The 24,058-nt window shown below is 41.4% G+C and overlaps 2 protein-coding genes across 3 annotated transcripts; one reads left to right on the top strand and one right to left on the bottom strand.

Annotated features, from left to right (window-relative positions):
• Window positions 1–102: 102 nt before the first annotated feature.
• On the top strand, window positions 103–4,166 carry LOC125295985 (coiled-coil-helix-coiled-coil-helix domain-containing protein 5). 2 transcript variants are annotated; one of them, XM_048245582.1, is made up of 4 exons: window positions 103–490; window positions 1,011–1,151; window positions 2,757–2,908; window positions 3,439–4,166. In XM_048245582.1, coding segments are annotated over exons 1-4 (318 nt in total). In that variant the 5' UTR covers window positions 103–488; the 3' UTR covers window positions 3,462–4,166. The 2 variants fall into 2 exon arrangements, with proteins under 2 accessions (XP_048101539.1, XP_048101538.1); XM_048245581.1 differs by having other exon boundaries at window positions 3,436–4,162.
• Window positions 4,167–4,243: 77 nt separating this feature from the next.
• Window positions 4,244–23,666, bottom strand: lmx1al (LIM homeobox transcription factor 1, alpha-like). Its single transcript, XM_048245580.1, is given in 10 exon segments — window positions 4,244–7,737; window positions 8,174–8,240; window positions 8,242–8,330; window positions 8,642–8,765; window positions 9,042–9,119; window positions 9,526–9,689; window positions 10,620–10,852; window positions 19,462–19,645; window positions 20,215–20,300; window positions 23,079–23,666. Coding segments are annotated over 10 exon segments (1,227 nt in total). The 5' UTR covers window positions 23,123–23,666; the 3' UTR covers window positions 4,244–7,579.
• Between the last annotated feature and the right edge of the window lie 392 nt (window positions 23,667–24,058).

The following is a 24,058-nucleotide window of genomic DNA, read 5'->3' as shown; positions in this document are numbered from 1 at the left end:
CGCAACCACGCAAGACATTTACGACACTTCCGGCATAGAGGTGTAACTATGGCAACAACATTGAAGGGGAAAGTGTCAAAGTAGGCTAGTGTGACCGGTGTGACCAGTGCGCCACCTACCAATCTAATTAAAATTTCAAGATGTAATGTCTCTATGGCAGACAAACACATTTTAGATCTCTTTAGGAATCAGACATTTTAGTGTCTGATGATGGGGGTAGCCAGAACTAAAAACAGACTTCAAGATAGTCACTTACCTTGTGAGGGTGAGGTTGTGACTGACATGTGGAAATACCAGTTGTCTCAGCTGTGTAGCGGTGCAAGAAAACAACACAGCCAATCGTGAAGCGGGAGGCGTTATCTATTCTGAACGAATGAATGTGCTCTCCATGCATGCATGTGTGTGGTTTGCTAGAACTTGTTCGCTATCGTGAATAACCTTTGTGTGTGCATTCAATTAGCTGGCTATCCAGCTAGCTAATTTCAATTATGTAAGTATAACCTAACGATGCCTTGATGAATATGCGTTTCGGTTTCACACTATATGGTTTCAATCAATTCAAATTAAGCTTAGCCTGCGTGGTAACGTTAGTTAACTTAGCTAACCTGTGCACCTGTAATGGCAGAGGCAATAATTTAGCGATAAAGCTTTGTATATCATTATAGGATTAGCTCACTGATCAGCAAGTTGGTAAATGGACGGTAGCACTTTACCTGAAGTCGGCTAGTCAGTGGATTCAACTCAAGCGTTCCAGGCTAACTCATATCTCTGACTGTTAATCAAGCTTACATCTCAAAATGAAACGTTAGCCCTTCTTCATGGTATATTCCATGGTCCCTGTTCTGTGCTCCACTCCTTATTCCATGGTCCCAGTCCAGTACCGCCTAGGCTATAGACAAAGACAAGATCTCCCTTTACTGCCCCTGATAGCACCACTGTCGATGGTCAGTGTGTGATGGGCTATAAATGCACTTTGTTTACTGTTTTCTTGCCAATGTTTTGGACAACAGGCAGGCTGCTATGGAGATCACGGCTCGATTCTGCCATAAAGAGATGGAAGAGTATGGAGCCTGTGTATCCTCTAACCCATCAACATGGCAGGAGAAGTGCCAAGAACTCAAACTTAAAGTGGCACAGTGTACATCCTCACAGTAAGTGGGTGAAGTCAATAGGTTGGTTTCAGGATACAAGGAAGTTTGTCACATGCATATAGTTACTGGAAGTAAGAAATGCAGTGAAATTATGTCTGGTGTCAGCCTATTTGTGCATTTATTGGGGGTGGTAAAGGGCTGCATAAGAAAGGTGGGGAAGATTGGGATTGGGGGGGGACACCAACAAGGAGCACCCAAGAGCAACAGGGGCAAGGAAAAACTTCCTTACCAAGGAAGAAACCTTGGGCGGATCCACGGCTCAAGGTGCTAACCCAACTGCCAGGGGTCTTAGTGTGTGTGTTGGGGGGATGACAGGGGAGATGGGATAGTGTGCTGTATATGTGGGGAGAGGACAGTGTGCAATATGTGTGTTGGAGAAGCTTCCTCATGAGACAATGTACTGTGTATTTGGGGGGCAGTGTGCTGTAAGTATGGCGAAGGGACTTACTATTGCAAGCAGAGTACTGTATGTATGATGTATGTGAGTGATGACAGTGAAGATGTGTGTGTGTGGGCGGGAGGGGAGTGGAGCAGTGACTGTGTGTGTGTGGGTAGGTGGGGGCAGTGTGCTGTAAGTATGTAGAGGATGTGTGTTGGAGAAGATCCTGAAGACAATGTGCTGTGTATGTAGGGAGGTGGGGGGGGGGGGGGCAGAGTGCAGCAAGGATGTAGAGGAGGCTTATTGTATCAAGCAGTGTGCTGTATGTATGTGAGGTGATGACAGTGATTATGTAAGTGTGTGTGTTTTTTGTGTGTGTGTTGGGGATGGGTGGGGCAGAAGGCTAGGCAATCAAGGACATGGGTAGATAGATGGAATCAAAAATAATAAATAAAAAGTTCTATGGAGATGTGCAAAAGTTGGAAAGTTGGGGAAAGTCAGATATATGTGTGTGTGTGTGGTTTGACGTGTGATGAAATAAGAAAATAAATAAAAGGTCTGTAGCATAGGGAGAGGGATGTAAAAGTGCTAAAAGTCATGTAGGTGTGTGGTGGTGGGTCAGCAAAGTCAGTATAGTGTGAGTTCAGAGTTCGGATGGCCTGGGGATAAAAACTTCTCCTGAGTCTCTCAGTTCTGGCTTTGTGACTACATAGGCGTCTTCTTGATTTCAGCGGTAGGAATAATCCATTGTTAGGATCAGAAGAGTCCTTCAGAATCTTTTGGGCTCTTAGGAGTACTCTTATGGAATAGATATATTGTAGAGCAGGGAGTTGAGTTCTTATAGTACTTTCAGCTGAGCGCACTACTCTCTGCAGAGTACTACAATCTCTAACTGTGGAGTTCCCATACCAGGTGATGATGCTACCAGTTAGAACACTCAACCGCTGAAGTGTAGAAGGCCTTCATGATGGATGTAGAAACTTTGAATTTCCTTAGCTGACGAAAGAAGTAGAGTAGTTGTCTGGACGACTTCAGAACATATTGAGTGTTAACAGTCCATGTTAAGTCTCCAGTAATGTGGACACCAAGGTATTTAAAACTTGTGACTCTCTCTACAGGTTGCCCGCTTGTTCTGCTTGTCATGGGTCTTCAATGAACATAATCATTGTTCCCTTTGAACCAGTGTGTGTGGGTTAACTTGCCTGTCTTACTTCTGCTGTTGGCAGCCCAGTGATTCAGAAGATCCGAACCGACTGTGCTGGAGAGTTTATGCAGTTTGAACGTTGCCTGCGAGAGAACCAGTCTTCCGCCCAGGCCTGCTCACCACATGTGGCCCGCTTCGTAGTCTGTGCTGAGACAGTTGACATTAGTGCAGTTGGTGAGTTTATGTCTCCTTGTCCTAAGAGTTGAAGCCTTTGTATGTCTCTGTTCCATAGACAATGGAATCCTATTCAGTCAATATATAGTAAGGGTGGACTGGAAAACCAAGTGGACATTTCCTGCTTTAAATTTAGTCTACCATCAACAATTTAAATGTCAAATATCACAGGATTCGGAACAACCACACTTTACGTGTTGTGTTCAGTGTCGTAAAACTATCAAAAAAGTAGTAAACTAACTTCAGACACTTTTCAAATTTTCACTGAATTCTGCATGTGCTTTTTACTTGAACAACAAACATAATACAGGTGCATTACTTGTGACTACACAATATTCAAGCCTAATATGCTAATTTCACAACCACCTGCCTTTAACAAGCCCCACAGTGACTAAATGCTACTGTATACCACAGTCACAGAAAATGTTTGCGTCTAATTACCGGTTGCTGATAATAGCTGAAAGTAGAATAAAAGATATCGAGCTTCTGCTTACCTTGAATGTGTACTTTTTTACCTCTCTCAACAGCAGCAGAAGTACCTCAACCATCATAAGAGCTGCAAGCACAGCTTTAAAAATGACTTCAGTGGTGTCCCCCAAAAACTGGTGCATTTCATGAACTGTTTTCTGTTCAACACTTCTGTAATGTGACGACACCCACTGCAGAGCATCTCAGCATTCATTCAAACAGCAGTTGTTTGCACAACCACATTTACACTCTCTACAATGAGCCATGCATTTGTTTATTTTATACTGACTGCTCTAAAAGTATTGTTTTCATAAAATAATGTGTCAGACCTTGCAATAAATGTATTTTATACATAAAAATAGTCAAAGTCATGTTTGACTAAACAGTATCTAAGCGTCAGAATTGTACAATACATTTGTGACTTGAGATCTTGGGGTCTCCAGGAGATAACGACAGATGGCCAGATTACAATTTCTTTATGATGTAGTTGTAAAGAGGATGAAGACACAGTCTGGTTAACTTGTTCAGTCTATGCGTGACTGCATTCAATGGGATGCTAGAGTAAGCATTGTCTTTGGTGGTCATAGTTACATGTCTCGAAGAAATGTTTGGAGTTGTAGATGTTGATGTCAAAATGGTAATACTCTGTTTGCCTTACCTTTCAAGATGAGTACATAACAATTCTGTACATCCTCATTATAGGGGCTTTGGTCCTCTTGACTGACAAGAGGAGCACATGTACACCATCTTGAAATGCTCTACTGCAAATTCTGTCATGTATTCATAAACACCCCCCTCCTCCCAAAAACACATTGTCTCCATGTAATATTTAACTAAGGAATGTGTGTGCTCTTTCTCAATCTGGCCTCCCACACGCGGTAAGGATGAAAGGATCATGGAGGGGATTGTGGAGTCACACTCTCTTTGATCACTAACGGTTCATCCTTAACATCATAATTTTATACTGCTTGAAATTGTCAATAGACAATACTGCTCAACCTCTTGAATGTTGCACTTTCCAACATGTTCATAAAAAATGTTACCCCCACAAATTTGAGTGACAAAATTAAAAAAAAAAAAATGTGGAAAGATAAAAGACGGGGTCGTGGAGTCACGCTCTCTTTGACCACTGAGACAGACAGAGGGAGGATGTTGAGTTATGAGTGCTTTGATAAGTAAGCAGAACATGTTCTCAGTTGAGCCATCAAAACAGAGGGTAGTCAAATGGAAAGACTTATGTTGCAAAATACACATTTCTTTTACCTAATAGGAGAACAAATTACATCCTTACACCACAGACAATAAGGAGAAATAATGTAGCATTAGATGTGTCTTAAACTGAAATTACATTATATTGCAGAGAGGATAAAACCATTCACAAACACATCACCTATTAGAATTAACAAATAAAAAAAAAAGTTTAAAAATTCTTGTAAGTATGGCATTTGATCCAGCATTTTAAGATCCTTAGTACAATCCAGGCTTCAATAGCTTTTACAGATTTTCTTCTGAAGACGTAATAGTGTGGCACAATAAATAACCATACAACATCATTATGCGCCAATAAATGCCAAGTAAAAGCGACATTTCCTTCACATTTTATCTGGTCCCATTCACAATATAGTATCTCAGAATTACTGTCCCATTGCTCTGGGAAATGGTACATTTATCAGTTAACTGTACAGGCCTATTGTAAATATTTCAGGTTCATATCATGCTGCAAAATAAATACTCTAATATTTATGAACACGAGCACAAGGAAGAAGTACAAAATATCTATCAGAATCATATACTTGTACAAAGAGAAATAAACAGTGACTACACCCAATAACAGTTGTGGTGAAAGTTAAGATGACTGTAATTATACAAACACATTTATTTTTACAAACACAGAAACATTGTATCATCACACTATTTCCAATTGCCCTGCATTATCCTGATATTTTCATCACATTGTCCAGGAGATGGGGTTTAAAAAAACAAATACTAAGGAGACACATTTAAAACCCTGTTTGTACCAGGCTTTTAAAACAACCCTGTAGTTGAAGAGACCCTGATTCTTTACCTCTTTCGTGTTTCAAAACTAAAACTTCCATTAGTGGAACTAGATTAGACACTAGCTTTTATAGTGGCCTTTTATTTGCACTTATAGCAATAATGACTCAATCAGTCTGTTCTAAGTGTAATGTAACTATGTTACTAATTTGAACAACTTCCAAGGTCATTTCTATCATCGCACAGTGGTGGGACTAAACAATGCTAACTTTTTAAAAATGAAGACTGGTAACTATCAGAAAAAATATTTAAACAATGTTCAGCTATACAGGATGTGAAACTTATCCAAACTGATACACTAATAGTGACCCATAGACCTAGCACACATAACCTGAGTCAGTCTGCTCTCCATATCTCTATTTTCTAGCTCTATTCACAGCTCACTGTCGACCAATCCCTTAGTCATTGCTGATCTTAAGATCCTATTTGATAGCAGGGGAGTTTTGAACATACTAACAGAACATTCTGTTCCGCAACAATGTAAGGTTCTAAAATTCCATGTTAAATTCAATGAACCCAGATATTCCTTAGAACGTTAAATTTCCAACATTCCTGTCACACCGGTGTGACTGTACTGGCTTAAGGGTTAAAAAGTTCACTCCTACTTGGGTCTCTGAAGCACAGAAGTCCCCCTGCTTTCCCTGTATAATTTCCCAAACCACAGTGGTATGTGTGCCCCCTCATCCACATCGAGACTCCCTAACCTCGTAGACTTAAGTGCTTCACCAGTTAATGAGTAATATGTTCCTGTATGACCATGCATTGCCAGTATTACGGCAGACCTTAAGGGGGTGAGGGACTACCACATAAAATCATAGGAAAAAACACTTGATATAGAATTATCAGTTTGATATGTCATACAATCCTTATTCCTTGTTTGTTCCAGTAGTCTTGTCCAGAATTATGTTAACATGTATGAAATGGCTATTCCCTAAGCCTATGGACACTTTACTTTTGTTCTTTATATGTATAGACCTATTACTTTAGTTTGAAATGGCATCATTTTATGACAAGAGTTAGGGTTGAATAGCAAGAAACACTAAAAAAATGTTTGACGTTACCCAGACTTTTCATATTTTTTATATCTGACTAATCTTACAATACACCTTACACCACAATATGCAATATGAGACAGGGATGTTTTGTTTTGCAATGAAAATCGGGAAAGTATTATAGAGCTGTCCCCACTTAAATCAGGGACTTTGATTAAGGTTCAGAAGGCATAGTTTGCAGTCGTGGAATAGTCAAATTCAGTGCATAAAAAGTTGTAGAAAAAACATTATTTATCTTATGTAGGTTATAATTTTTACAGCAGCTATTCACATGCAAAGCTTATTGTGCATACTTTAAGATGCATAACTTCAGTCACTCACAAGGTGCTTGGGCGAGGTGGGGAGGTAAATGTTGAAAAGTGTGAGGAGTCAGCCAGGCGTATGTGTATAAAAAGCTGTAAAATGTATAACCATAACAAAAGCTACTGTGCCAAATATATATATATATTTTTTCAATTTTTACTACATTTCCCAATCTCTGTTGTTGGATTTAGACTCATAACAAACCTTATCTCCATAAAATCAAACACAGAACTATCACACCATTAAACATCATGCGACAAAATCACATGCTCACTGTTCAGATGATTGCCTTGATATGACATTCTTTTCCTTGTACAAAAACTACCAGATCATTTTTGAGTCAAGAAGAATAATAATTAGTGCACTGATGTAACATGAAAAGTCTGGGCAATATCAACGTGTGTGTGTCATTATGGTGCAATTATGTAAATCTGGTTTAATGTTTGTATATTGAACATACACCCTCACAAAGTGCTTTTCATTCCCAGAAGACTATATTTTTCTTAACCTCTGTTGATTAGTGCTTGATATGTTCTTGAAATCTATAAGCACTAGACAACTGTCTCCTACAAAAACCTCATCTCATCAGCATGATTCTCAGTAGAATACCAAACAACATTTTAGTACCTCCATGTATGGTTCATGTCCTGGTATTGCGTAAATCTCAGTCTTGTGGTAATGCAATCCTATGGGCATGAGCAATGGATCAATGACAGGAGGGCCTCCCATCAGCAGTCCTACCCCCAGTGTGGTGCAGTACTGTGGGGTCAAGGTCAGCATAGGGGTGAGGGGGTCATGAAGTGAAGTAGGAGCTCTGCATGGAGTAGAGGCGATCTATTGGGTTTCCCACGCGGCCTGTCAACAAGCCCCCGTCAGCTGTTGCTAGGAGACAGTCACCGAGCTGGCTGAGGCTTCCGTCGCTGTCCAGGTCATGAAACACTGTTTCTGAGTCTATGGAAACAGATAGCCAGGAAGTGATGATGACAGTAGAGTTGACCAGCAGAAAAAGTCACACAGCAGGAGAATAGGAAAGAACGTCATGGAATTTACCTCTTTTTTTAAGCAAAACCCAAATGGCATTAACAAGTTCACAGCACATACAATGTCCTCCAGAATTATTAAAACCCCTGGTAAATTTGACTAAAAATCATGTTTTGGTGATTTATTGTAATCTCATAATGAAAACAATATTTCTCAGAGTAAATGTGCTTCCTTTGAAGGTTGTATCTTTCCTCACTGTTTGTCCTCACAATAAATCACCAAAAAATGACTTTTTATTCTTGTTTTTAGTCAACTTTACCAGGGGTGTGGATAATTGTGGAGGGCACTGTAGTAAAGGTACAGACGTAGTCACTGGGTCATCTGGAGTGCTCTGCGCTCATCTCACCATAAGAGTGCATCTGCTCTGGTCCCAGCTGCGGAGGGGTGAGTCCGTGGCGAAATTGCTCGCCCCCCATAGATGTTCGGGTCGAGTGCTAAGAGCTGCTGCCGATGCATTGCCGGATACGCGAGCAGTCCATCCAAACCATGACCACTGGAGCCATCTGTTGAGAACAACATTATCAACATTAGTCATCATTCTCCTCTCTCCTCCATCAATCTATCTAGAAATTCTTCACTTCTTTTGAGAGATCCAGTCTACAATGGATATCATCAACAAAAATCACTGCCACCGAATAGGTGGATGGGACCTGTTTGTTTTAGCTTCTTCACGTTATCATCTTAGCTTGAGGGTAGACAGTTGAAGCATGAGTGAGACAGGTGACTAAGCGTGAGTGAGACAGGTGACTAAGCGTGAGTGAGACAGGTGACTAAGAGCGTGGTCCAGTAGAGGTGGACGAGCCTGCTGCCTCACCCTCGCTATCGTCGTTGCTCTGCTGGCCTCCCCGACTGGGTCCTCTCCTGCTTCCCCTCAGCTGCTCCTGCTCCTGCTGCTGCTGCTGCTGCTGTTGCTGCTGCCGGCGGGCGATCTTCTTCATCTGGAGCACAACAAGCCCGCTCACTGACATTCACATTCATATCCATTTACTTCAGTGTGACTTTATGGCTTTAAAGAATGGATTCATTAGCCAAGCACTGGGGTCAAAGGGCAACGCAGTATAATGCAAGTAGGTTCTTTCACACTGTTAGTGATGAGCAGTGTAACTCAATATACTTAAAAAAAATATCTCTGGTAGAAAACTAGGGGTAATGATGACGAGAAATAATCCAGGACACTATGTGGGTGTTGTGTGGTGCACAGCTGAGAGACTGACCTTTGCCCTCTGGTTCTGGAACCACACCTGCACCACTCGCACAGTCAGGCCTGTCTCAGCCGCCAGCGACTCCCTCACCTACACAGACGGAAGGAGTAGCACCTCCATGTGAGATCCATAAGCCCTGTCTATGAGGATCTTTGCAAGATTGCAAGAAGTGTATAAGAGTGTTTCCACAAATTGTCAGCACATAATTGTTATCTTGAGCAGAAATAATTTCGAATTTCAGTGTCCAGTTTCAATTTCACACTTTTTCCTGATGCATAAAAATATGACTTTCCCTGAATTGTAGAACACATTTCTCTTGGCTTGGAGCATGTGTGCAATTGTATAGAAAACAAATGAATCAGATATATAGGAACTTAAGAAACAGGACACCCGTGTTTCATTGTTCCTTCAGCATCACACGAGAGGTTTTGGAATATTTGAGTATTAATCTACATGCTGTATCGTTAAAGTTTCAATACACCATACTCCAGCTCACCTTCCGGCAAGGTTTTGAGGACACTTCGAATGAGGCCTTGAAAGCACGCCGCTGCTGTGTGGTCAGTATGGTGCGTGGCCGCTTTGAGCGTTTGTGCTCCTTGCTGTCATCGCCTCCCTTCCCCACCAGCGAGCTGCCGCCTCCATCCTCATCCTCACTCTTCACTGTGAAGTCACAAGCAGTATGTTTACATCAGTTATTTACAGTTTATTTACTATTTACAGTTTTTTAATGTCGGTTATTTACAGTTTATATACTATATTTTTACAGTCTCATGTAACTATGGTTCTCAGGTTCTAATGCCTGACAAAGTCATACTGTGCCACAATAGATTGCTTAAAGGTGTATAAAACACAAAATGCCTGCCAATTTGACTGCACTAAACAAGACTTTTTCCATCTAATTTAATATATTAATATTTGTATTTAATGTAATTATCTTATGAGTTGGCAGATATGTCCAATATATGACCGGAATTATGATAATATATATTTTTTGAAAACATTTAAACAACGCACACAATCATATTTATTACATTTACATTTGCATATTTAAAATGTCTTATTCCCATATTCCCATTCCCATATTTCTAACCATCTGAAATGCATTCTGAATATACACATATTTAAGTGTAAATATCTTGCTTCAAGAATATATGATTAACATTAGAATAATAATTACACATGGTAAAGTATTTTTAGAGAAATGGATAATTAATTCTCAATATAAGAGGAGACTTGGAAAAGGTAACATGTCGGTATTGTTTGTAATAATGTAAACACTTAAGAAATATATTAGCTAAACATAGATATGGTTATTAAATTAAATTATATGACACCAGAATTGACAAACATATCAGCTGGTGGGTTTGTTGATTTTGTTTAATTAAATCTGTTGTGACATTAAACAAATAACAATGACAAAACAAACAACAGTGCAAGGTTAGCTTGAGACTCACACTTTAAGACTTTTGGCCTCCCCTATAAACTCATCCATCTTATTATGGCATAGCTTTCATTTCTATTGTATTGTTAAGACGGTGGTAGTGTTGTTCTGAGTAAATGCTGGTAAAATTTGTATTATGTGTGTGTTACCAGAGTCGGTGGGGGCTGGGCTGATGGCGGCCAGCATCTCCCGCTCCTTCTCGTAGTCGATGCGGCAGAGTAGCTGGCCCTCCTTTAGCACAAACTCATCGCCGCGCTGCAGCCGGCGTTCGCACTCGCAGCAGCTGAAGCAGCCCAGGTGGTACACCTGACCCAGCACTCGCATGATCAACTCCGAGCGCCCGATGGCCTGCATACACGCGCTGCACTTTCGCACAAACAACCTGATACACACACATGCACATAAACACATAAGCACACACACACACACACACACACATGCACATAAACACATACGCACACAAACGCACACACACACACACACACACACACACACACATGCACATAAACACATACGCACACACACACACACACACACACACACACACACACACACACACATTCACATAAACATACGCACACACGCACATAAACACACACACATTTACACAGGGGAAAAGAGCAGAGTCACAGATTTTTAAGAGGATTTTTCAATAATACGTACATTTGTATATGGATAATTAAGGGGTCCGTTATCATCAACAGTTAAATTTAAGTTTAACAGTTTTATCTGTTTTCACATTGCATGTAAATTCACATTTAGAGGTGCTATACAGTTTCATGAAAAATAATATAAAATATTTTAATAACTTTGTATTTTTTGGATGATTGGGCAGGTGAAGGTGTTAGAAATGAAAAAGAAAGTCATTCAGAAAAAAAAGATAATTTCAGTTCATTTCAGAAAGGGTATAGCAATATAACAAAATTCCCCCAGTCTCCCATCTAAAACAGATGCAGTTTGTTATGGAAAACACTGGGTGGCAGTAGTTGCCTTCTCAACGATGATGTGGCACAACAACAGTCACAACATTGGCAACAAAGCTCCAGATCATCACACTGAACACATTAATCAATCAGTGCTTCCTTTTGTTCCATTCTGAATATCGCCAGCTCAGAAGATGCACAGGATTTCTGTGAATGAAATGGCAGACACCCTGTAATCCTCTCACTCAGTATGAAACTGCCTTTCTCTTTCCCCTGGTTTGCCCCTAACTTCCTCATTTTCTTAACTGTCGCTCTGCCACAGTGGTGGACCCTTACAAATTCCCCCTTACTATAACAACTCTGCGCCATTACAGTTCTTTGTCAGAGGCGCGGATCTCTAGCTGCTAAAGTCTCCTTAAACCCCTGTGTTCTTTCCCGATATCTCCCCTCCCTCTCTCCCCTGCTCTGCATGTTCTGCCAGGATTCTCTGTTCTCTCTCTTTCCCTCGGCGGCCCTCCCCACTCCGCTCAGTGAAACTAATAAAGACAGGATTAATTAGATTGTTGTTTAAACAGTGCGATGCCCAGACAGCCGCTGTAAACTCATAACCAAGGATTGTGGGTAGCATGGGGTTAATCTCTCCCCCTTCTCGTTTTTCACACACTCAAACAAACACACACACAAGCAAAGCTAGTCACACCACACTCACAGACACACACTCATCACATCAGAGCCATGCGGCCAATCACTCACACAGATGTATCCTGACAGGTACCTATAGGGCTGTCTGTTACGGGCCGATCATATGGCGCCATATGTGATGTGAGTCATGCCTGTCTGTAATATACAAATGTCACTCTACATGTGTCCATATCACTATAACTGATTAGAGTGATATGAACATATGGTTATAATAATTGTAATAGTATTATATAATATGTACTGTATATATAAAATAACAAAAGTTTTTAACACTTTTGTTTTAGTTTTACATAAATGTGCATGCCTATGCCTACAGAATGATGGTAAAATAACCGATTTGCAGACCTGAGAAACCTGCATGAAGCTGATAAACGCATGACAAGCAAATTAATATTAGAACAGAGGACACAACCTCACGGAAGATGAAGTAGGAGGGAAATCCCCATCATTATACCGGGCAGTGAGCAAATGGAGGAGGGAGGATTCTAGGGAATGTAGCCTTGTATGATTTCATGAGTAATGCCAGAATCAGAATGATTTTACTTTGAAAACAAAAACTACTAAACGCTATAAGCAGTGTGGAGATGTATGGCAGTATGATGCTATGGAGGGGGGGAGCAGACGGACTGGAGGAGTGTTGATTGTCCCTGAAGGGCAGAGAGGAAGGTGTTGCTCCCTAAATCTGCTAGGGTGAGATGCCGCCAGGTCCGTCCGTTAAAGACGTCTGATCTGCACCGATGAGATGATCCTGTCCGAAATGCAGCTGCCGCGGCTAATCTGCTTCGATCCTCAAGTCTGCCAAAGCACCGACATCCCCAAATCACCCTCTTTACCAGAAAAAAAAACCTCACCAAAAAACCTCACACTCTGTCTCTCCAAGACAATTGGTCACAGGCGCACGGGAGACACCACTTAAGCCACTTAATCACTATGACTGGGCCCATCAACAGGGAAAGACTCCCTCAAATAAAGCATTCAGACAGAGATGGAAAAAAACAACAAATAAAAGATGAAACAATTGACACACTCTCCCACAGATTCACAGCTACGGCTAAGAAGGATGCAGAGAATTTGTTGAAATGTCAAGGAAAAAACAAAGTAATGTACCGTAAATGAACAATGGCAAACATTTGTGTGTCCAAGTATTTAGCTAATCCCTGAAATCTCATGAGAAACTAAGGGGGATTATAGATTATTAATTGGGATTAAGGCGCGAAGGGAGTGAGGAATTAATAGACACATACTGGGAGGAGGGTATCTGAAAGATTTCGCTTTTAGTTCTCATCTCATCTCGCCTATACTGGACGGTACATGCTTTTGAATGGCGAGCAGTCTCACACATATACAGGTGTCACTGTAAGCAAGTCCGAATCCTGTGAATGTCCAGGTGCTGTAGCTGTTTGCATGTACGTGGGTCGGATGCTCTGGAAGGATTTGTAGTGCCAGCATGAGTGCATCATCTTATACTTGTGGGAGCACACAACAACCTGGAAGTGCGCATACATGATTATGGATATATGTGGGTGGGTGTGCAAGTGATTTTTGTGTGTGTGTGTGTCTGTTTGTTTGTTTGTGTGTGTGCTTGTGTTTGGGCATGTGTTTGAATGCACCGGTGTATAAGTGTGTGTGTGTGTGTGTGTGTGTGTGTGTGTGTGTGTGTGAACGGATATTGCTGTGAAGCATGGTGGCTCAGAGCCAGGGTTCAGTAATCACATCATCTCCTTTTATTAAATCTCACTGCTCTGCCTCAGCGTTATTAAAATCTCCCAGCATTCTCCTCAATGCTCACTCTCTACGCGCGTCTCCCCCCCCCCCATCCCTATCCCTCCTCCACCTACCCCGTCTGCTCCTCCACCCTCCACCCCACCCCCTCCCACACACACCTTCTCTCCACACCCCACACTGTCTCACCTCTCACACACAAATTCACCTTCTGATGCACGCATAAATTCCACATAGACTCGGGTGGGCAGGTGGCAGTAACACAAAATAATAATAATAATAATAACAATAATAAAAGACTGAGAGACAAGTGCCGATAAACACACACATTTGTCCACCTGCAGTCCTAGAGAGTTTTCTGGATGATATTTCAGTTCCTGAACCCACTGGGGAAGAGACTGAAAAATGTAAAGGTAATCAAAACAAGGACGGAGATCATTCTGTCTCCAGTTACGCTAATCAAGATCTGTTTTCAAAAGGTATAGAAAATAGACCATTAAACCGAGTTTAGCACTCACACGAGTATGTCCTGATCATACTACTACTACTACTACTACTACTAATAATAATAATAATAATAATAATCATCATAATAATAACAATATACTATAGTAATAGTAATAATAGCAATGTGGTTCATGATGTGTTGATCATAATAATCCTACTATAATGACAACATTATAAAACAATCCTCAATTGTATGATTTAAGATTAATAAAAACAACACAACCTATACACATATATTATACTTATTATATATATTTTTTTTAGAAAAATCTGTTTTTTCCCATGTAGTCCTTATGAGAAAGTGTAGAATATAAAACAGTATGATTAATGAGGATATTTTTGTTTTATTTTATTAAGTATAAGAAATTGTAAGGTATGTATATATTTATTAACTATAAGAAAACGGTAATGCTGTATCACACCCTCAACACCACATCGACTTATATGTATATCCTCTGCTTACAGAGTCTCTATAACTTAATGTCTATGTTCTTGCTAAAATGTCCCTTTAAATACATTTTGGACTGAATTTTGGATTGCTTAAACAAATCTAAATGAATTTTCTTAATTACAAAAATGTCTTAATAATATTTACCAATATTTATTTTTGACATGTTAGCTTTACACCTTCCCTCCTGATGTTTAACATAGTGCCTAACAATCTTGTATTGCACTACAGTATGCCCATACCTCTATTGGCTAATTATGCTCACCGATGTCACTATGTCTTGCCATTTGTGCACTAGGCTAACTAGCACTAAGCCTATATTCTAACAACAGCAGCAGGAGCAACAACAGGACAGAGAGTCATCAAACCAAAAGAAAATCTCACTATGCTGTGCATCATCTGCATCTTCTTACACTCTTTTCCAGCCCACCATGGACCAATGGTGGCTACATACTGTATTCTATGCACAATGACATGGAATGTAGACCTAAGGATCTTTATCTGGAAGCTAGTATGAAATATATATTCTGAGAATGTTATTTGTATGTACTGTGTGATCTCTGCTGTATGTGAGGTTGACGGTCTTGCATGCATCAAACGGCCTAAGCTACCAAGCCCAACCATCAGCATTAACCAGTCATGTAAAAACATTATTTTTGGAAGGTGGAGGAAGCAGTGTCTAACATGACGGCAGCACTATCAGTGACGACTGCGTTCATGACGTGCGTGATAAAAAGGCCTTAGAATACATACACCTCAGTGTGTGGTACATCAGATATATGATAAATCTGCAGTATAGATAGCACATGTGGGGAGGGTAAATGTAATTGTGTATGCATGTGTTTTTGTATGTGTGTGTGTGTGTGTGTGTGTGTGTTTGTCTGTATGTGTGTGTGTGTGTGTGTCTGTATGTGTGTGCGCGTGTGTGTGTGTGTGTGTGTGTGTGTGTGTGTGTGTGTGTGTGTGCATGCGCTTGCGCATACGTGTGTGTTTGGATAAAACCTCTAATCCCCAGGCCACCAGAACGCAATATCCTGTCAGCCAGTTTCTCATTTCCTGTCTCTCCTGGTCAGGGAGGTGGAGTGGGTTGGGGTGGGGGGTGCTGGGAGGGGGACAGGGGGACCCGTTACCCGTTGCCCCAGAAACAGAAGATACGGGCAACCTTGTTTGAGAATGGCTGCGATGTTCACTCTATCTCTCTTTCTCTCCCTCCCTCTTAGTCAGTCCTCCCCCTCCTATTCTTTCAATCTCTCTCTCTCTCTCTCTCTCTCTCTTTTTTTCTGTGATTCTCCTTTTATTATCTCAGATTTAATAAAGCCAAGGCAGGCAGCTTGTTCTGCCATGAAACATTTATTAGCCGTCTGTAATGAAATTGTTGTGGGGGGAAGGCAAGAAGACGGAGCCTCATCAGATGTTATGCAAAAACCAGTGGCAATAACACAATGGGTGAATCCCCTCTCTCTTTTCCTCCTCTTTTCTTGGGATCCTCTGCCCCTCCACGCCGTGTCCCCTACCCATGATGCACCTCAGTCAGCAGCAGCAGCATCATACTCCAAAACTGTGCGTGGTAAGGTGCGGAACAGAAACGCACATTTTCCCTGGGACTCCCACTGACCTTGTCCCTAACACGGTTAAGTCGAGGCGCTCCTGCCCCAGCAGCACTCTGTAGACATGTCTGAATGGGTAATTAACACTTTAACCACCCACTCGCCCCCTTTCATACCCCCAACCCTTCTCTGCCCTGAGACACTCGGAGATACGGGGAGCAGGGGATGATTAAGCGAAAAGGTGGGGGTAAACGGTGAGATAAACCGATTGGTGTCATCACTACTATCAATCTCAACAAGCAGGAAATGAGACTTAGGACAGAGAAATATTATTAGAAACCAGACAGTGATGAATGAGGCATAAGGAGAGAGAGCGAGAGAAAGAGAGAGAGAGAGAGAGGGAATCCAGGAGAAATAGAGGTACATGTACAGTGAGAAAGAGCGAGAAGGGAAGACAGAGGGAAGGGAAATCATCACTCTTTTCCACAATCTCTCCGTACTAGGGAAGTGTTTACATGCGGTAAGCCAGCCTGAGATGAGGTAAGATGAGCCGAAGGTTGTCCAGCGCAGGACAGAGCTGTGAGAATGTACTGTCTGCGTGTGGGAAGCTGATGGTCAGTCCTCGGCCAAGCGCGGGCATCCCTCCGAGAGGGTTGATCGGGCAGGGTGTTCATGTCATCCACCCCACAGTGTGTTCTATTAAACCCCCCTTCCCCATGTCCAGTGGATGCCTTAAATATCCACTCCCCAACCCCATGTCCTGGTGCTGCACTCCGTGTGTGAGAGGGGGGAAAGCCGGGCCTGGGGACAGGGCAGGGTGGTGGGATATGGAGGGGGTGGGGGTAGGGTAGGGGCCGCTAGGCCTCGGAGCCCAACGCTAGACTAATTTTCTGCCTGGGTTTCAGGCGCCGTGCCCCGGGGCTACACCGGCTTTATTGGTCTGGGACCTGCCTCATCCAGCAGGGTTCGCACTGTGTTTGCTGTGTCTGTAGGTGTGTGTGTGTGTGTGTGTGTGTGTGTGTGTGTGTGTGTGTGTGTGTGGATGTGTGTCTGTCTGTGTGTGTGTGTGTGTGTGTGTGTGTGTGTGTGTGTGTGGATGAGTAGTATGTGTGTCTGTGTCTGTGTGTGTGTGTGTGTGTGTCTATCTGTCTGTCTGTGTGTGTGTGTGTGTGTGTGTGTGTGTGTGTGTGTGTGGGATGGATGGGGTGTGGGTGGGTGGTTGGGTGTATGGTGTGTGTGTGTAGGTGGATGGGATGTGTGTGTGTGTGTGGTGGTGGGTGGATGGGATATGTGTGTGTAGGTGGGTGGGTGTATGGTGTGTGTGTGTGTAGGTGGATGGGATGTGTGTGTGTGTGTGGGGGTGTCTGTCTGTAGATGTGTGTGGGGTAGTGTGTGCTTGTTTGCCTGTGTGGAGAGAGTGAGAGGATGACGCAAACTATGACTTAGAGAATTAGAGGTGTGTATAGGTACAGTTTGTTGTGAGACTATGTATTTAAAACACGACACCTTAGAAATAAGTGGTTGTGATAAATGATCAAATGAAGAAAATCATTATCTTTGGATGAATGAAAATCATTATCTTTGGGTGTGTGTGTGTGGTGGGGGGGGCGTCGATGCAAGCTTTGTTGTTATTGGGAAAAAATAGGGTTAGCCGTTTCTACAAAAATTGCCTATGGTTGAGAGAGAGAGAGAGAGATCTAAATGAGAAGAAATAGTGTCTGCAGCATCCCACCTCTCCAGACCTCACTCATCCTCCCCTCCAGCCAAGAGCCTTGATTCCAGAACAGAGTTACTGAAAATTCCAGTTCCGTGGAACTGTTTGGAATTCCTTGGCCCAGCTGAGGTGGTACGCACACCTGCTGGGAGAGGGCGTAGGGGGCAGGTTTGGTGTTGGGTGCTGATGGACACAGCAGGGGGAAACAAGGAGACATTGTTGCAGGTCCAGTCAAGGTCGTTGGCAGCAGAGAATGCCAAGTCAGACAGGCATGCTATGGATATCTCCTCTTGGACCAGAACGCATACTCCAACAAAGTGTAATGGAATTCTCTTAGCCAATCATGCATTCACCGTCCTGTCAATTCCTTTTCAATGTATCTCAATTTTAAATGACAAATATCCCTATGTATTGTCAATGATATGAGGACAGATTATGAAATGATGAGACTAGTCTCCTTGAAATGTTTTGCTCCAACTTGATTATGGTTATATCGTTGATATGATAAGTTGTTATACTAAATATCTTGTAGGCCACAGCTTGAACTATTTGTGGAATTTTCTACTCGAGGTAGAGAACCTGGGCCAGCCAGTGATCAAGGCATCTTTCATCTCAGCACACATAGTGGACAGATCTATGTAAAAGTTAGCCAACAACAACTGCATACTTCTGAGACAATCCTTTGAAAGCATCCTACAAGTCTATGAAGTCTGGCCCTGTATCTCCTTCCTGTATCAGTTCTTTCTCCTCCTCCCTGTATCAGCTCTTTCTCTTCCTCCTCCCTGTATCAGTTCTTTCTTCTTCCCCCATCTGTCAGTTCTTTCTCCTCCTCCCTCTATCAGCTCTTCTCCTCCTCCCTGTATCAGTTCTTTCTTCTCCTCCCTCCTTCCTGTTCTCCCACCATTCCCTTATACCCTCTCCACTCCACCTCCAGATGTTGGCTGTCGAGGGAGTGTCTGTGTCTGGACGCCGTCTGACACTTTCCACAACAACGATAACAGGCTGCGGGGTCGTCCTTCACACAGCCCTGTCCTCTCCCGCTGGCTGCATTAGACTGCGGCACGCCCTCGCAATCCCTTCTATCATGTCTCTTGTACTGAGTCTCAACACCAGTGACTGACCGCTGAATGGATGAGGGGAGGCCAAGGAATGAATCTTTCGCACTGGATCACTTATAACGTTTCAGTGCAGCAGAATGGGGGAACTTATCGAGTGAATGTACTAATAAAGTTCTATGAAGCATTATGAAGCTTCCTCAAGCTTAATGAAGCAAAGACGATGTGCACCATGTGATGGGCTGGATGTAATGAAGTGTTTCTGTGCATGGTTGGAGGAGGATGGGTAAAGGTGGTTTGGTGAGAGTGAAAAGGGGTATGTGGAAAGCATGAGAGAGAAAGATGTGTCGGCATCTTAAGGGGCAACTCTTACTTCTCGTAGTCGTGCTTGCAGTAGAGGAGGCGGTCACGGCAGTAGCAGGTGCCGGAGAGGGTGGTCAGGCACACGGCACACTTGACGCACGTCTCGTGCCAGGAGCGCTCATTTACCCGCAGGAGGAAACGGTCAGCGATGGGCGACTCACAGCCTGCACAAACTTCTCCTCCTCCTACGTGCTCTACACCACGAGAAAGACCACATCAGACCACAGGAACATCAGAAGTAATGGTCAGCGTGCTGGACATCTCATAGTTCTTTGACTGCATTTGTTTGAGTTTTCAATACCAATAAAATGATACAGTGGCCTTTTTAATAAGTCATTGTAGTCAATTTAATGGTTTCTAATGCCATCATAGTGGCATCAATTTTAAAGATAAATGCATCCTTCTTTTTGAGTGAAAATTAATCCCTTGCACGTGTGATCAAGGAATCAGATAATGTTGTGCATGGGGATATATATATATATATATATATATATATATATATATATATATATATATATATATATATATATATATATATATATATATATATATATAATGGTCTAATGGGTGGACCATAGAAAATAGACAAATCTATGGTTCAGTGTTTGCCCTGTTTGATATGACCGCTATGTGAAAAAAAAAAAGTCAGACATTACTGAGTCATATGTTGTTATGATCTTTAGAAAATGACAAAAAATCCTCGACCCCGACCCATACGCCCAAAATAAGTCAAGACAAGTCTGGGAAATGTGAGCTGTCTCACCGAAAGCGGTGGCAGAGGGTCCCTGCTGCAGACATGACTGGTTCTCCTCCGTTTTCATTCTGTCCCGCCTTCCCTCGGAGTGCTCGCTGCTCCAGAAAAAAAATCAAATAGATTTTGCATGCGATTTTCTAGCACAATATGTGTCAGTGAGTCTTATAGTGATAGTCTTATTTCTTTGGAATTCTATTTTATGACAAAAAAAGCTTAATTTCTGGGAAACTAAGTAGTTATGGATGGAAAGCTCTGAGAGGTGAGGTGAGGATGAATACTGAAACATATGAAGGTACATTAATAAGTAATGTGCACCATTAATCGCTACTTTCCCCCTAGCCTAATTGTCAACGCAGCCTGCAGGTGCAATTCAGCATCTAATCTGTTCTTTTGAAAGGAATCACAGCGCGCAGAGCGATAATCATGATGATAATAAGACTAACATCTTAAGTCTAATTTGAGTATTTTGGGGGCATTGACAAGGTGGCCACCGCGATTGAGAAAGGACCTCACATGCTGGTCCATAATGAATAGCTGGTGTAGGAGTGCCGGAGTGTGTATTTGTTTGTTTGTGCGTATGAGCGTGTGTGTGTGTTTGGAAAGGTGGCCCTGACTCATTAGCTTGACCTAAACCGCACTAAGGTTAAACTTGTCCCATGGGCTGTCCCTCTATATGACGGCCGAAGCCCAAACCAATAATGCGGCTAACAAGGTGGTTTATGTCTCAGTGATGGCGTAATCTATTAATTAAACGCCTCCCCGAAGAAAGAACTATGAAACGTAGTACAAATAATATTATTTTACCAATCAGTAGGGCATATGTAATTACTTATAGTCGTATGGTGGCCTATAAATCCATCAGATAATTGAAGTAACCTTTGCAGTATATACATGAATGAAATCAGAAATGTCCTAGATGTCTTAGGACTATGTGATAGACTATCAATCTATAATTATCTAAATGTGATGATCAAAATTGTAAAATGTCCGTAGCATTTACAGCGGCAATGTGGAAAACAATGTGGCAACACATCGAATTAAAAATTAAATAGGCCTATACAGCGACATGATAATTAAAACAAAGGTTTTAGCCAAAATGAAATTCCATATTATATAATACAATGAATGAAAGAATGAATATGTTGTTAGAATAAAATTAATTTAATGTTAGAATAAAATTTATTTAAATACCTGTATAGCCTACAGAGGCAAATAGCGTGAATCATAACTTATTAAAACGTTGAAGTGTTACTGTTATTCTCATTTCTAGGCCATATGTGTGTATGTTTTTTGAGCGCACCATAAACATGTGCCACGTGCGCCAACTAAGTCATAGAAGTTTAACTTTAGGCCTATACTTTAAGTCTATACTTTAATAAACTGAGTTTTTTGGACACTTGAGAATCACTGTGAATATAGCACCGGCTCAATCGAACAAAAGAAGATTTGCTGAAGCTGACGTTGAAATCATCGACGTTGCCAATATTTCTCAAGCTTCATATTGGCGATGTAAAGAGCCATCAAATAACCCAGACTATTTGCATAAAGGAGATTATTCAGTAGACCTATCTGCAAGGCTGGCATTCTTATTTGGCCGTGGTTGAAAATACTGACAACACTCTGACACTATTTTTTTTTTTGGCAGAATTAGCCAGTTCTAGTGATAACATCATTAACAGCTTGGACTTCGACACATTATGCTAAACAAGACTAAAGTATAAGATCAAAAAGATGAAGATTTCTCATTTGTCTTCTTTCAAAACAGCTGGAATAACAATACACGCCTAATAACTGTAATTAACCCGTAATTAACTACGTAAAATTGTCATATTGTTGGTGGACTTGAAATATTGATTCATGAACAATCAAACAAGTTTAAATAGAGGACAACATCAAGACTAAAATATAATTAAATAAAAAACATTCGCGCATTTATTATTTATTCCCATTCACCATTTTTCTTGCAACACGTCTATCCTATAATTTAGTGTTTAGTAATGTGTGGATTTAAGAGTATCTAAGGCAAATAGAGTACTTAAATCAACATCATGAGAATGAACGAATGAGGTTAAGCAAAACGGGTTAACACAGTACTCCTGCCGCCTGGAACGGCAAGTTTATTTTTGCGCGTTGGAACGCACGCAACAAAACTCTCCAAATATCACGTAAAACCATTAATTTAAGTAACAAACACAACAATTTCTCAACAATAACAATACATTAAAAAAAATATATATATATATATTTTAAATTCTTCGGCTTTCTTTATGGTTGATTTGCAATGATTTGCGCTCAACAAAAACTTTCCGATGAAGCCTAAAGATGAGAAAAGAAGCAGGCAGTGTTGAAATTGCTATTATTGTTTGCATAAACTAATTGCCTATATTATATTGTACTATATTATAAAATATCATATCAAAATAAAAGCAATGTATATGTCGCTTAAATATATGATTGATGAGTTCTGATGCCACCCATTTTACATTTTCCCCGAGCTAGAGGAGAGATGTTTATATAATCTAAACAGCATGATGGCCTATTAATGAAAATAACATTAACTTTGGAGTTTTCTACATTTACACAAGGCCTCTGGACACATAATCACCCCGTAGATGCTTCCATTGACCAGGACATATTGATGAAACTCAACAATAGATGTTTTATGGAACTGATAGAGCCTGTCTCTTCCAGCATACCCACATGGTTAAGATAAATATAAATAAACTAGATCCTAAGCGCTACAAATATACATTGCAGACACACCACTTCTGAGCTTCTTTTGATAATTGCTACAAATATTGGCCATGCCCTCAAGCACCACAATATCTCAATACATCAACAACCTGTCGACGTGCACAAGACTCTGAACCAACCTTAAGGTGAAACACACTCCTCCGGAGATTTCTGTTGGAAGCATCAAAAACCTTGGAAATAAAACGTTGTCTAGACACCAACAAGCACGGCCAGGTTACACTCCAAGAAGTACGCAGTGGCACTTAGTCATTGCCAAAAAATGACTTATATCTCCTGTCTGTTTTGTCGCCGTTCCAGGCTCAGCCCGTGCACACACACACACACTGTTCACCGCGCACAAATCTGATGGGAGGGAGGGGGAGAGGGTTTGGGTAGTGGCCAGGAGAACGCATTGAGGAGGTAGAGGTGGATACAGTACGATACTTCGAGATAATGCATTGTTATTTAAAGGCGGTGTAGTAAGAACACGCACACGTGTGTGAGAGTAGCCTATGGGAGTGTGTGTGTGTGTGTGTGACTGAGTGTGTTATTGTATGTGTGTGACAGGAAACCTTGAGAATTGGTGTCAATGTTGACATTCGTTCCAGTATATAGGCGTATGCTTTATTGCTGCATTTTAAATTGATAAAGGCTAAGGCTATCAAAAATATGAAAATTAGACCCAAGAAGCAATGGCAATATGGATGAAATAGGCTTACTAAATGCTTTAGATCTGTGAACCATAGGCTGCTGATGATTAGAAAGTATAGTATCATTTGCACTAAGACACAGTAAAACAAACATTTGGTAATCGAAGTAAAATCATTAAAAAGGGACGAAGATGGCTGATTTGTCAGATTTACAATTATTTTTTTTGTCTAGTCAAGGCCTGCAATACTATATCTGAAACAGACCGACAATTATTGAATGTTCATGTCATTGTACCTAGACCATGGTCAGCGCCACTGGTCGCTGCTGCCCTCCCGTGGAAAGAAAAAAAAGGCACGCTCCAGATTCCATCAGTGACTGTCAGTTGAGAACTTAGTTACCAAACTGAGTATTCTGGATAGCTAACGCATGGACATTGTTTTTTTTTTACTCAGGGCAGCAGTTTGCAGAT

Source organism: Alosa alosa, chromosome 6 (assembly GCF_017589495.1).
Source record: "Alosa alosa isolate M-15738 ecotype Scorff River chromosome 6, AALO_Geno_1.1, whole genome shotgun sequence".
NCBI classification, from domain to species: Eukaryota; Metazoa; Chordata; class Actinopteri; order Clupeiformes; family Clupeidae; genus Alosa; species Alosa alosa.
Note: the sequence above shows the minus strand (reverse complement) of the source record. Positions and strands in the feature narration are given on the sequence as shown.

Excerpts from the sequence above, each read along its gene's own strand:
- LOC125295985 (XM_048245581.1), top strand. Across the intron at positions 1,152-2,756 it reads GCACAGTGTACATCCTCACA|CCCAGTGATTCAGAAGATCC; the intron begins GTAAGTGGGTGA and ends TGCTGTTGGCAG. Across the intron at positions 2,909-3,435 it reads AGTTGACATTAGTGCAGTTG|CAGCAGAAGTACCTCAACCA; the intron begins GTGAGTTTATGT and ends CTCTCTCAACAG.